The 14,259-nt window shown below is 38.9% G+C and overlaps 1 protein-coding gene across 3 annotated transcripts in view; it reads left to right on the top strand.

Moving 5' to 3' along the window:
• Ispd (isoprenoid synthase domain containing) overlaps nt 1–14,259 on the top strand; it is a 233,200-nt gene that overhangs the window by 56,230 nt on the left and 162,711 nt on the right. For all 3 annotated transcript variants that reach the window (XM_005343845.2, XM_026787568.1, XM_026787558.1), the window contains exon 4: nt 12,415–12,519. In XM_005343845.2, the coding sequence (XP_005343902.1) occupies nt 12,415–12,519 (105 nt within the window). The remainder of the gene's footprint in view (nt 1–12,414; nt 12,520–14,259) is intronic.

The following is a 14,259-nucleotide window of genomic DNA, read 5'->3' as shown; positions in this document are numbered from 1 at the left end:
GAGAGAGAGAGAGAGAGAGAGAGAGAGAGAGAGAGAGAGAGAGAGAGAGAGAGGGAGAAATATACACATGCACATGATGGCACTCACACACTTTGACTATGTTGTTCTAAATAGATTATTTCTATCAATATAGAATATATTGTAGATTTACTTCTTGGCACAAATATAGTTTAAGTTGAACATGGAAACTTCTGTCCTAATGGAGTGTTTAAAACTGCTGTGCCTAGTAGAAGTTTCCATGACGTTCACACAGGTTCACACTCTGAAGATTTCAAATGTCCTGATAGTAGAGACTGCCTCTGTAGAGTTCCCTCTCCATTTAGGTGTGGGAAAGGATTTTGGATATTTTGACACGTTTCCAAATAGTCAGAGGCAATGCTTCACTAGTCTTCATGCTCACACAGGATTTTGAGGTCTTTGCTGATGATTCTCACATTTCCTCAGACTTTCCAATGCCCATGGAATTTCCCTAACTATTGTGATTCCAAGGAACAGATCCTCACTATTTTCCAAGAAAGATTTTAATCATTGAGAAAAGCACAACTGGTTGGCAAATGGCAAGCGAAGAGGAGGATTGTTTTGAGGGTTTTTGGTTACTTTCCTTATTATGAATTAGTTTCTGCCCTTTTCATCTGCCCAGTTCGTGACACTCCACTCCTTGTGATTTCAGTGAATCTGTGCTGCTCTCCAGATCCCTAAGGAGTACATGGCATTCATTTCACCCCTTCAACTAGGAAATTCTGTTATTGCTCTTTACAGATGGATGAATAATGACCTTCTTTGCCGGATGCTTCATCTAGATTATAAACCAGGAACCATCAGCAGGATGCTGGGAGGCTAGGTCTTAGCTGTACACCACTTATAAGAATCAACGGAGAGCAAGCTTGAAGGGCATTGCAGTAGGTGAATAAATTTGGCACTTAAAAACAATCAGGGGCGTTGACTTCGGCATTCCTTCTAGAATTAGAAAAGCAAGGATACTCAATGTTTCCAACATTTTAAGTACGGCATCTTATTTAATAGCCTAAGTTTCAGAAAAGGAAATCAGATGAATTCAGGCAAAGGTTAAAACCTCTTGTTTCAAGCACATTCTTTGAGGTTAGAAAAGGTAAATGACATGTGATTGCTACATTATATATTGCACTGTTCAGTTATGGGCAGACTGCACGAGAATAATGCGATTGGTGACTGTATCTAGAATATGCTTAGTCTCTTGGTCTTGTTAATACTGATGCATAATTTCCTTGCATTTTATAAAAGTAAGCTGTATCAATGGATAGTTGCCTTCCAAGTGGCAAGAATCAAGGTAGCTATTTAAACCAACAGATTTTGTTGAAGTCAAATTACACCCAGGTGAGGTTCCAGAGTCGAGTATAATTGATGGTAGTTGGTGTGCTCCTCTTCCATCATGGAGTACACACAATATGCAGAGAAGTAAATAAAGCTGCCTGCTTGTGCATCTGTGTGCTCCTTTGACTTTATCCTAACTGGGCAAATAGAATGACCTCAACTCACTGAGGCTAAAGAGACTTAACTCTCTCAGTAATCACTGAGCGAAGATAAATGTTAAATCTTAGGTGAATAGTTTATATCTAAATAATATTTATTAAAATGTTAATATTTATTAAATCACATTATTAAACAATACTAAATATGTATCAATGAACATTAGAGAAGAATTCCTTGAAGAAGCCATATGCTCCTGCCTAAACTTCCAGTGTTGTCAAGACAACCCTGGCCTATTACTGTTAACTATTTGCACACAAGTCTGCACCTTCGTGTGCTATGTGAGGAAAGGACCCAAAGGCCTAAGCCTGTTCCAGCCATGACGGCTTTTGTTCACGAATGTGCATGATTTATCTCTGAGCCAATATCTTACAGGTTTGGTATGTTGTTCTAAGGATAACGCGCACACACTTTAAGTTCACATTCATGCAGCATGCTATGTGTTCCCATTTGTGTCCTTGTTTTGGCCCATGGTCCTCCTTTCCTCATGTGGCTCTGTTTTGTCTTAATTTCCTTGCCTTCCTCTATTTATTTGAAAATTTCCCTACTTTTGATGTTTTTATGAATAGAATTACACTGGCACTATTTTCCTGTTACTTGTTCTTTTTTATACTTTTTATTATTTCTATTGAATATATTTGTAGGTTATTACTTTTTTATGGTTGTTTATTAAATACTGCATAGTTTAGCCTAATTTAAAACAACTATTCCAAGAAGCAAAATATCAGATTCTTTTGTTATACAAGTGATCATTGGATACCTTGGTCCTTGCCACTTTGAAGACAGTTGCTCATTGGTACAGTTAACTTTTGTGAAGTGTTTAAGTGTGGACATCTCTGGCCCAGTGTGTCATCTTTCTCTGGCCAGTGGGCTATTTTGGCTTTTCTTATGAATGTGGTGCTCGTGTGGACAGGAGAAGTTTGCAAACTAAAGCTAACTTGTGATTGGAGCACTGTTGTTTCTGCTCTTTTCCACTGCCCTGATCATCAGCAGATGGAGACACAGGTTTCATACCTACCTTGGTGGGAGAGATGTAAATTCATATGATTAAGGGTATAGATACAGCAAGCCATCATGCCCAAATTCATAAATTTATTAGCAATATTTTCTACCTCTCATGTTAGGTGGAACATTCTTAATTGTGCCACTACATGACACTATTTCCTTTCAATTTCTTTAGTTCCTAATGCCAGGTTTTCAAACTTAATTAAGTTTTCAGTGCTATTGGTACTATTTTGTTTTGCTTTGTAGTGCATATATAGTAGTTTTCTAGGTTTCAAAAAATTCTCAAAGTGGCTTAATAAAAACAGAAAGTTACTGTGCTTCATTTCTGGAGTCTGAGAGTCTTAACTTCGTACAGGCTTGCTCTTCCCAGTGGCAACAGGATAGAAGCCGCGCTTGTCTCAACTAGCCCTCGGCTTTTGCCAGCAGTCTCTACTTTTCTGGTCCATGGATATGGCACCTTTGCCATCTAGTGTGTGTCTTTCTTCTTTTTGTTTTTGTCTCTGTCTAAAATTTGCCACTTTAGAAGGACACAGTGATTGGACTAGGGACCGTCCTAATGACTTCACTTAATTTGACTGCCTTTGTGAAATCTGTGTTTCTAAGAAAGGCCTATCCTTAGGTTGCCAGAGATGAGGATTTCAAACAGAGCAGATAAGGCATAGCTGGTAATCGGACATTATTATGTTCAGAGGATTTCTAGGTACCCATGTTCTCACCAGTTTGCCTAAAGAAAACCTGCATGCTTCTCTCCACACATGGGAGGTCATCCTAGTTCACTTTCTAGTCCAGTATAAGGAGCATTTCATGGATGAGTTTCTGTCTTGTTTCAGTTTTAATCATGCCTTTAGATTTAGATGAAAGTGGACAATTTGCATTTTTTGATTTTGTTTGTTTGCTCATTATTTAGATAAGGTATCACAGTGTAGCTCTGTCTGCCTATAACTTACTCTGCAGACCAGTGTGTCCTCAAATGCACAGACACCCATTTCTTCTGCTAAATGCTAGGATTTAGCCATATTTAGGAAGTTATTTTCACTGATTCTTATTTAATAGTATTATATGATTTGAGGACTATTTCTTATATAAATTTCAGGATTATATTTTACAATTTCTAAGAATATGCTAGGATTTTTTTATTTGTAATTTACCCAAGGGTGATTTGAAAATGAACTATGGTATTTCTAATATAGCATCTATAAACAGTTTAATCTCTTTCAATTAAAGATATGTTTACAGTAAGCTTACTAGATTCTCTCTAGAAGTCTTACAAAGTTTTTGTTAAATTTATTACTAGGTATCTTGTTTTTATCATTGTTATTGTAAATGATATTTTATATTTAAGATTCACTGGGACATACTTTATATGAGAGTAAAACTCAAATGTCTTGGTACGTAATCACAAAGTGTGTAGTCCTGAGAATTTCACACAAACCACACCCTACAGATAGCTTTGTGACCCTCATGCCCCTTTGAGCTTGGGTCCCTTTCACCACCCTTTGACCGTGAAGACCACCAATCTTCTTTTGATCACTGAAGTTTATTCTAAAATGCTATATTGGGGCCAGGCATGTTAGTACACACCTTTAACCCTAGCACTTGGGAGGATGTGACCTACCCTGCTGAAAAAGGTACTGAGCCATGTGGCTAACATAGATAAGAATAATGGGTTAATATAAGTTATAAGAGCTAATAAGAAGCCTGAGCTAATGGGCAATCAGTTTATCATTAATATAGACTCTCTGTGTGATTTTCTTTGGGGCCAAATGGCTGTGTGACCTGGTAGGAGGACAGGCCCTCATGTTACAAATAAGCATGCCATATCAGTAAAATCATGGATTTATAATCTGTCTTGCTTATAGTAAGAATTTTGAAATTCATTCACACTCTTGTCCTTCATTCTGTTATTTTTTTTTCTTTTTTTTCTTTTTTTTTTCATTCTGTTATTGTTGAAAAGTTTTATTATGTTTGGCCTGGTGGCCTAGTATTTAGGCAGATTTAATTCTTCCTCTGCTATGGAGTCTGTCTTGTCAGAAGAACACAGATCTTATAGAATAAGGAAAAGTGTTTGTGAAGAAGAGGAGCCCAGCATTTGGTAAAAGCCGAGTTTCACAGACTCCAGTTTAGAGAAGAGTTGATGCTGAGGTCTGCAGTGCAAAAGACTCAGGGTAGTTCTAAACTTGACATGTGAGGCAAAAGTTAGGAAGTGGAAGAAGGTACTAGATGTCAGTGAGGAGGAGATCTGCAAGTGCTCCCTGTCAAGCTATGCAGAAAGGAGCAAATAATTTTATAACTGCGCTTTGTTTAAGAAAGACTTGGTGATGTCTACTGGGGTTAATTACAATGGTTGTAGTTCCGATCGCTCTAGACTTATGTTTGGTGTGATTTGCAGTGTATCAGCTGAATAGAAGAAAGATGTCTATCAAGATCACTGTCGCCTGCCTCTGTTTAGCGTCTCCATGTGTGGCATGTGGCCACTGAGACAGTGAGCTCCTTTATCTGTGTCTGTGTGGGCCCCACCCTACCCCATCCTCTCAGCCTTACCTATTGTTCTCAGCATATGGCCTGGGAAATTTCCCATGAAGATTGGCTTCATTGGTGAGCTGATGTTACTCCATGTCTCTAACCACTCTTTCTCATACTTCTCACTTAAAGTGGAATAAATTTTCCACTGCTTATGAGTATGAATATGTCTTACAGGTAGCTTCAATTCTGTAAGTTGTAACTAAGCCTCTCCAGTAGATGGGCTTTCATACATTGTCTGCTTTTGAATAGTGTGTCGATCCTGCTGCTGAGGTAACTAATTCTAGACCTGGGCTCTCCCTTCTCTGAATGTCTTGGGCTCATTTCAACTCTTTAAACTCCTTTGATGCGCTTATGGCAAAACTCTCTCAGTGCTCTTGCAAGAATTTAAATCTTTCTTATCTTTGTGGTTAGATGCTGATAAAGGTCTTGTTTTCTTTCCATTGTTTATACACATTGGATAATTCATTGCCACCTAAGATTAATCATTTGCGATTTAGGCCACTATTTCATTTTCTGATTTTATTGTCTAACTTTTGAGTAGTTTACTCAAGAAGATAAATGAGAGAGTCCACTGACATTTTTGCTTTTTATTGTTTTTGACAATATTCGATTGTGAAAGTCAACAGAAAGGCTAAAAGTGAAAGTTTAATATTACTTATTACACTGAAGTTGCTTCCCATACTATGGCTTTGCAATAATTATCCGGTTACATACATTTAAAAAAATTAAAAATCTCTGCATTGCTGAACTGGTAGCTATGGATGCGATTGCCATTCAGAACGAACATTAACTGTGTAGGTTTGTAAAGATTTAAAATAATTCAATAGGTTTATTTATTTATTTTTGTAGAAGACATTTAAAGGCCTTTGCAAATGTATTCTGTGTGAACTCATTTAAAAATTTGTACCCCAAAAGAAATCTTGTGGTTCTCCAGTTCCTTTGTGCTTTTACTTCTTATCCAGCAAGGGGTGTTTCTGTGTCAACCTCGTATGGACACACTCTGAGGCTGTTTACTCAGGAGATGATCTGATAGAAGAACAAAGCTTCTTGGATAACTGTCACATGCAATTCTAAGGTGCATTGCATAATTCAAACCATGTAAATGTATGCAAAATGCTTCAGGTTTGATGTTAAGATGATAAATCGAATGCAGGTGTTCATTGTTTACCTAATTGTAAACTGGTCTATTTTGTGAACGCTTGAATATTGTGAGCATGCTCCTCCAATGACACAGTGAGAAGCCTGTGCATGCACGCCTTTGCTTCAGCTCTACTCGAATGTGTATATTGTTCCCTGTTGGGCAAACTTCCCAGGCTGCTGTGCTGCAATAGTAATTTGAAGGTTGTCACGGATGGAAGGAGGTATAATCAGATTATCTGTAGCCATGGACCATTGCATTATTACCATAAAACAATAGTTCCTAACTTTGGGGGTGCATTGTAGAACCTCTGAAAATTAAGGAATCCTTCCTTTCCCAGAAAAATAATCTGATTATACACAATACATATTTTCAGAGGGTTTGAATCCCTGTGAGTCATATTCATTTACTTTATGTGTAAAAACCTGATACAATTGCATACCATTTGTAGAGACATAAGCAGAAGCTGTCTTTGGAGAAGACAGTTTGGAATATGTATGTAGTTAATATGCATACAATTTCTGTTTCTAGGAAATGATAGTTGGTGGACTGGATATGTGTATCATTTTACTCATAACTTAAACATCATTCAAGGGAATTGAAAGGAATAAAACTGTTATAAATCTTTAAGATCAAGAATAGAAGGATTGCCAATAACAAAAGAAAATTATTCAGCTTGAAAGATGAATTAATAGCAGAGACTCCATAGATATAAAAGGCAGAGTTCCAAACAAGTGGAGGCCAGCGGGGAACTCTCCACGTTTGGGAGCTGGGGAAAGGAAAACAGTTCACGTTTATTAAGAACGTTTATAAATTAGTGAGCTCTGGGAGCAGTGTGACGAGAGCACAGGCTGCAGTAGAGGCCAGGGTGCCTTCCAAACTGTAGCTCCAGAGCCTGTGCATGCTGCCTGTTACCCGAGAAGCCCCTGTGCATGCTGGCTGTGGCCTGAGAAGCCCCTGTGCATGCTGACTGCCCACTGAGAAGCCCTTGCCCCTGGTCTCTGTATCATTGTGGCTATCTGTGTTTGGAAGGCTTTAGTTTGTGAAATCTGTCCAATCTAAGAGGAAGTTCCTGAACATCTCAGGTATTTTTATAAACCTCTCTATACAATCTTTCCATAGGAAGTTCTGGGAGGATTTGTTTTGGGAAAAAGGGTCAGTTAAGAAAGAAGATTGCATGCACACACAGGGCCTGGGTGGTTGATGATAGAGAGACCGTGAATGTCCCTGAGATGGCATGCGGCATTCTGAGAATGATACCTCTGGAACAGCCAGAAAGCACAATGGTTCTGGTTTCAAGGACTGGAGATTCCAAGGGTGACTTTCTCATGAGTCTTAGCATATCTTGAGAATAGATGTGGGTATGAGCAGCCAAGTGTGCAGTATTGAAGAGTTATAATCATACAGAAAGATAACCACATAAAACAAAAGACAATCTTGAATTCCAGGAAAAGCAGACTTATTCAGGAAAGTGACTTTTAGCATTATGTGTTTTAGCTATGAGAAAAGTTTACACAGTCAATGACGTAAAATTTCTGCGTTGGTCAGATCAAAGCTACAGCATTGGAATGATGGGGGCTGAAAAGTGTGGCTATGTATTGTGGTGAGGAAAGGAGATGAGGCTGTTTTAGTTGTTGGGAAGAGAATGAAGAAAACCGAACAAGCAGAGGTCACATCGCAGTGTTTTAATCAGGAGCATGTGTGGTAGGTAGATCACAGTCAGAGCGGAGTCATCGTCTTCTGGGAACAGTGCCCTGTTTGTACCATTGCCATGAACCCTTCTGGGCAAAGTGTCTCCTTCTCAGTTTTGTGTCTGTCTGCCTGATTTGCATTGGGTGAAGGGATTTTGCTAGATGTAACAGGTGGAGGTTGACAGTGTGCCAACAGTCCTGTGTTTGTCCTCTGTGCTGCTCTGAGAAGTCCTAGGAAGACTGTCTAAGTTGCTGCCCCTCCAGTCTAAGTCGCCAGAGCAATCGGATGAATCCGAGCCCTGCAGCCTACAGGTGGAAGGATGATACCTCTGCTACCCCACAGTTTATTGTAACAGAATTTCTGCACGTTTGTTACTGGGCAAAGGCTGACTCTTACACATAGAAATACATACTAGATTAGCATTTACAGCATGTGATGATTGCCTGTTTGCGAGGCAAGGTTAGTTAGGGGATGAATGGATTGTCTTCACATCAAGCCTTGCAATAGTTTTTTTTTAAAAACCGGATCTGGTATTTCCTATGTAGATTAGATTGGCTCCAAATTTACATAGATCTGCTTGCATCTGCCTCCTAAATGCTAAGATTAAAAGTGTGTACCATTATGCTGGCAGATTTTTGCTTTTTAACCAACCAGGAAAGCTGATTAGAACATAGTTATTTGTGGCTGAGTTTATAAGGAACATCTGCTGTTAAGATAGCGGAGCAAGGAAGCTGGGATCCCAGTAATAAATCTCTTTAGTTGTTTAACTGTTGCCTACTAGTTGATGAGGACAGTCTAAGAACAGAGGAAATTTCATGGTCTTGAAGCCTCAGTGAGGTAATAATAAGGGTTTAGTCTGTCCAATGCTAGCCAAATTTAAAATTTAAGATAAAGTAACAATACATAGACATGATTTTAGATTTTATATTCTCTCCAACATCAGGTTGGTTGTCTGAAAGTATTAAATATCTATATTTGAAATAAAACTGTCCTTTCTACTAGTAAGCTCTCATGTTTAGGAAACAGAGTGCCTTTTCCCTGTCACAGTACAATATAAATACATATATTTATAAATAACCATATAATAAATATTACATTCTTTGGGGAAAGAAGTAGTCACAGGAAAGTCCATACACGAATAACACCACAAAAGGAAAGTACCTTCATGCCAATCCTGATTTACATGTCAGATTTTTGTGTCTAGAAGCATTCTATTTATTTTGAGACCTCCCACAGATAATCTTTGTTGAGCCTCTTGCCTGCTTTCTCATTCTGCTCCTCCAGTGTAATCACTGGGATTCCTTTTTGACTCCCATCCTGGAATTCCTTTTCTCACTAATTTGTGTATATAGGTTTTCCATATCAGGTCTTTTCTTGCCTCATTTTTCTCTTCCAGTTTTGTAGACTATCATCCCCTGAGCCTTCTGGGAAGTCTGTGTGGTCTTCTGTAAGGTGCTCAGAAGCTGTTATTCTTCGTAGCATGTGTGGAAGCTGAGCAAGCACTTCTTCTATCATTGAGAAAGAGAAAGAAATAAAGTATAGAATCAAAACTTTCCTGAGCAGTTTTCTTGAGAAATGGAATCAGGAGAGCCTGATCCTGACCAACATGACTCTGATGGTTTATCTTGGTTATCAGCTTGTCTGGATTGAGCAGCATTTAGGAAACTTGGTGATCTCATTGATCCATTCTAACTTTTAATAGAGTGTCAAGAACTGTGGTGGAACTGTGGAAGTTGGGCCCAACTAGGAACTAAAAATGTCTGTTATTAATGCGTGCAGGGTTCTTATGGCCAATGTAGACAGCAACAGAAACAAGTAGACAGAAAGCTAGATGTGTAGGTGAGGGCTTCTTTCTGACAGAGGATTCCTGAGGAGGGCCTGATGAAACAGCCTGCCTCCATCTGGTACTTAAAAGCTATCTTATAGTAAAAACAGACTAGGTTTGTTCCGTTTTATGATTAAATCTCTGCTTTGCAAGAATTAAGCTAGCCCCACCTGTAACCATAGCTACAAACGATTCTGTATTGCCTGATCCAGAAAATGGCAACCCTACCTTTGTTTCAAAGAGGTTGTTATGACCACCTTCCGCCTTTGCTTCAGAGGGTTGTATATGACCAACTTGTTATGCCTATGTTTGCTTCTGTGGCCCATACTTATTTGCCTGCCCAATCCCTCATTTGGAAATCCCTTACTCCTGAGCTGGAAAGACCTTATCTTTCCCACACCCAGTGTTGATCTCTTGAACTCTGCCTTAGTACACACTAATAAAACTCGCTTTAATTAATTTGTCCGTGATTTGGGTTGGTGGTCTTTTTCCACACACCTGTGGGATTAGCAAGCCAATATGGAGATGTTATTCCACCTTCTGTTATTACAAAATTCATGATATTAATGACTTTCCTGTAGGAAATATGTACCTCATGGCTTCATGGCTTTTGGTTCATGACCCCTTTGCTACTTCTCTAGTCTTTCTTTTGCTCATATATGTGTGTCAAATATTATAATTTTCATGTCTTAATAAGAAGAGTCTGATTGTTAATATTCTGCAACAGCAGACATTCAGATTTTTTCACTGGTTGCAGACTTCTGAACTTACTTTTGAAGTTTTTATAAAATTCTTCAAGACCTTTGTAATATTAATCATATAGTGGTAAGTCCAGATTTGTCTCTAACCAAGCCCAGCCTCTTTTTCCTAAATAAATTTCACACACACACACACACCCCACATCTATGTATGTATGTATGTATGTATGTATGTATGTATGTATGTATGTATGTATCTATCTATCTATCTATCTATCTATCTATCTAGAGCTGTGGTCACAGGTTGGGAAAGACACATTGGACCTCAGAAAAGTTACACTTTTTTATGAGAGCAAGGTCACATGTACTGGCTCACTCACATCCCTATGCAAAAGGAAGAGACACTGCAAGTCTATATATATGTTTGCATCATATTTTTCTGTTTTCCACAGACTTAGCTACAGCATAGCCAAGAGCATAGCATCCAGTGTGTTTCAGGCAGGAAGGAACTCATCCTATGGGCTTTTTTCATTATGCATTTTGTGAGACCAGCAGGCTGGCTAGGGAGTGTTCATATTTTTTTTGTAGTGTGATGATCCAGGGAAGAGTGGAGGTTATCAGTCGTTGTTTGAACTTAACCATGGGCTAACTCTTCCCTCTGTAGACATCTCACATACTAGAGATAATACTGTAAAAATATTGAAAGTATATAGCAGAGGTCTACCAACATTCATCTTATCAAATGCAGCTCTTGATACTGCATTTAAGTATTCCTAGAAATTCTATCATATAGCACATAAAAATAAAAGGCGTGAGGCCTGATGGTCCAGGTGAGATGAAGACTGCACATTTGCCTGTTTTCTTCATTAATTTCAAAAGCTCCTACAGTTAGGATTTTGTAATCTTCCAGGACAATAAAAAAACTTTGGAATTTTGTGCTGAAAACTGTATTCATTATTGTGCCTTGTTGTTGTTCCCCTTACATGGGGGCTCAGTTGGTAAAGTACTTCTCACACAACATAAGGTCTCAGTACACCGGTATCCCATGCATCCTCACACATAGGTGCATACAGAACAGAGGTGCACACACACAGTGGTGCATCCGCACACATAGGTGCATGCTCACTCATAATCTTGGAAAATAAACATGCAATGATGCTCTTACCCAGACAAGATTTGATTAGACATTGTTCCTCATCTTCTCTTAATCTTTAAGCTGGAGTCCAGAGACCATTGCTTCAGATAGGCCCTTCCCAATAACCTCACCTGCACTCAGGTAACTTTCCCAGGGTTTTTCCTGTAGATACCGTTCCAGTGCTGCAGACAAAATTCGGTTGCCAGTTTCTGAAGTCAGCCCCCACTCCAGACTGATGTTCCTCTGAGGACATGATTCCTGTGTTATTTACCTTTGTGTCGATGGAACATTTTTCAGAGCTTCAGTGAATTAGGTTGTTGCTTAGTGATTTTGATGTTTTCACTTAAAAATAAGTTATTTGCATTTTACTGTATTTGTGAAGTTTCCATTTTTCTATATAATGAAAAATTGAACCATTTATGTGTTCAGATGTAAATGTTTTAAGAATGGCATATTGATATTCTAAATATTATAATGAATCATAGCCATGATGGTTTAATATCAAGTTATAAATGGGAGAAGGGGATTTGTGTTTTACAGATGCGTGTTTGTTAAATGGAGGTTGCTGATGTGGTAATTCCTCAGCCTTTCTTTCAAGTATGAACAACAGAAATAAATATTGTTATGGTCTTAGACACCCTGGGGAGCCCAGATCTCTGTGATGCTTCAAACTTTCCTATTTGCTCATTGTTTTACTTCATTTTTAGGGTACAAGAAGAATTATTCTACAACACAGTCAAATAGTTAAAACGTTTGCTAATCCTCTGAGTGTTTCCCTTTGTATTTTTCGTTTTTGAAATAAAAGACTTCTTTGTTTCATTTTGCTTTATGTTTTACCAATTGTATTATAGTTTGTTAATTCCTCTATGTTTCTTTATTCCTCTGTCTCCAGTGTAGTGACTATGATTTTGAATTTGGAACAGAGTGCTTGCAGTTGGCCCTAAAATACTCTCACACAAAAGCAAAACTTGTAGAAGGACCCCCCGACCTCTGGAAGGTAAGAGAGACTCGTCATGTGGGATTTCTATGCTGCATGTAAGTGTGAGAGTGTGTGAATGTGTTTGTGTGAGTGTGTGAGGGTATATGAGCAAGTGTGAGTGTATGCGTGTGTGAGTGAGGGTGAGTGTGGATGTGTGAGTGTGTGTGCGTGTGTGTGTGCACGCATATATGTGTGTATTGTGCTTCCAGTCATAAGAGAGAGAACTCTGAAGTCAGGGAGTTTCACTGGGACTTGTGAGCATCAGTGTGTGAGGATGTTTCTTTTTCTTGGCTTCAAGAATATTCACCTTGGAATCCATTAGATGTATTTATGGTTTCTCCTGAATTTTTTGTTCTCTCTTCTTTAGTTTATCTATCATTTAGAACAGTATGGTTTCTTACAATAGGCACTATGTTCTTTAATTGTTCTGGGAAAGAGTTTCCTCCATGATGACAGAAAATTACTGACCCAAATTTGGCTTGGGGGCCTGTGAGAGGCCACTCAAAGTGTTTTCTCATGTCAGAGAGTTACCTTGACTGCCTCTTGTTGTTCTACATTCTTTAGTCCAATGGCTGCCTTTTGCCACACCTTCCTCATAATACAGAAGGAAGGGGTGTTCTGTTTGAATTATGCTTGGTAAAAACATTGTTTCTAGAAGTGGCCTGTTTACAGTCCCTTTTAGGGTGACCTTGTTTACCACAACTGAAACATTTGACATTTAGATTTTTCTTTAAACCTCTGGACATCACATATCCTATCCAAGCATCTTCATAGTCATGAGATTCAATATTGATTGTATCTCGGATCCATCCTCCAAGGGTGCTGATCTGGCCTTTAATGGCCTAATTACCCCTTTCAATTGTGCATTAGCATTTTCAAAAGCCAGAGATTCAATTGTTATTTGTCTAGCTTCTGAATTTGATATCAATCTATTTACTGCTGACATCAATCTTTGTAAGAAAGCATGATGGTTTCCTTTGGACCTTGTATAACTTTAGTAAATGACTCAATTTTCTTTTCTACTTCTCAAATTCTGTCCTGAGCATTCAAAGCTGCTGCATGACATATATCCAGGACTCCTATGTGCTTTGTAAGCACTTCTAAGGCTGTCTAGGAAGGTGTTTGAGATCTTACCTTTGTAGTAAGCCAGGTAGCCACTGTCAGAGTTTAGCTGTGTTTGTTGCTTTTACATCTTACAAGCCATAATGTATTACTAATAGAATATTTGTATGGTGTTGCTGTTAGTGTACTTTTGATTTCAGGACCACGTGAAGTAACGATACTAATATTATATTTAAATTAGCCCCTGGTCCCCCTCCCCAGATAACACCAGACACACTACTGAGATATTGTCTGTAAATCCCAAGCTGACACACTTCCAGATGCCAGGATCTCTCACCTGGGTAGTAAGTTTATATTAAAGGAGTTTTAATAACCACACATCCTGTTCTACACCCCTGCCCCTTGCCACGTAATTTGGTATGTCTGGTTCTAGGTGAAACTGTGAATCCACCAAACTCAGAAAGGTATAAGAAGAGATTCTGATTTTTACCATGTGAGCAGTCCCCCTACTCTTTATCTCTGCGGCTGGGACACTGAACTCTCCTCTGAGACCCAGCCATGCTGGTGTCTCTCTGTGCCTCTCCCCCACCATGCTATCTTGGATGCTGGTGTCTCTCTGTGCCTCTTCCCCACCGTGCTGTCTATCTCTGATGCTGGTGTCTCTCTGTGCCTCTCCCCCACCGTGCTGTCTATCTC

The sequence above is a fragment of the Microtus ochrogaster genome, chromosome 1 (genome assembly GCF_000317375.1).
Source record: "Microtus ochrogaster isolate Prairie Vole_2 chromosome 1, MicOch1.0, whole genome shotgun sequence".
Taxonomy (NCBI): domain Eukaryota; kingdom Metazoa; phylum Chordata; class Mammalia; order Rodentia; family Cricetidae; genus Microtus; species Microtus ochrogaster.
Note: the sequence above shows the minus strand (reverse complement) of the source record. Positions and strands in the feature narration are given on the sequence as shown.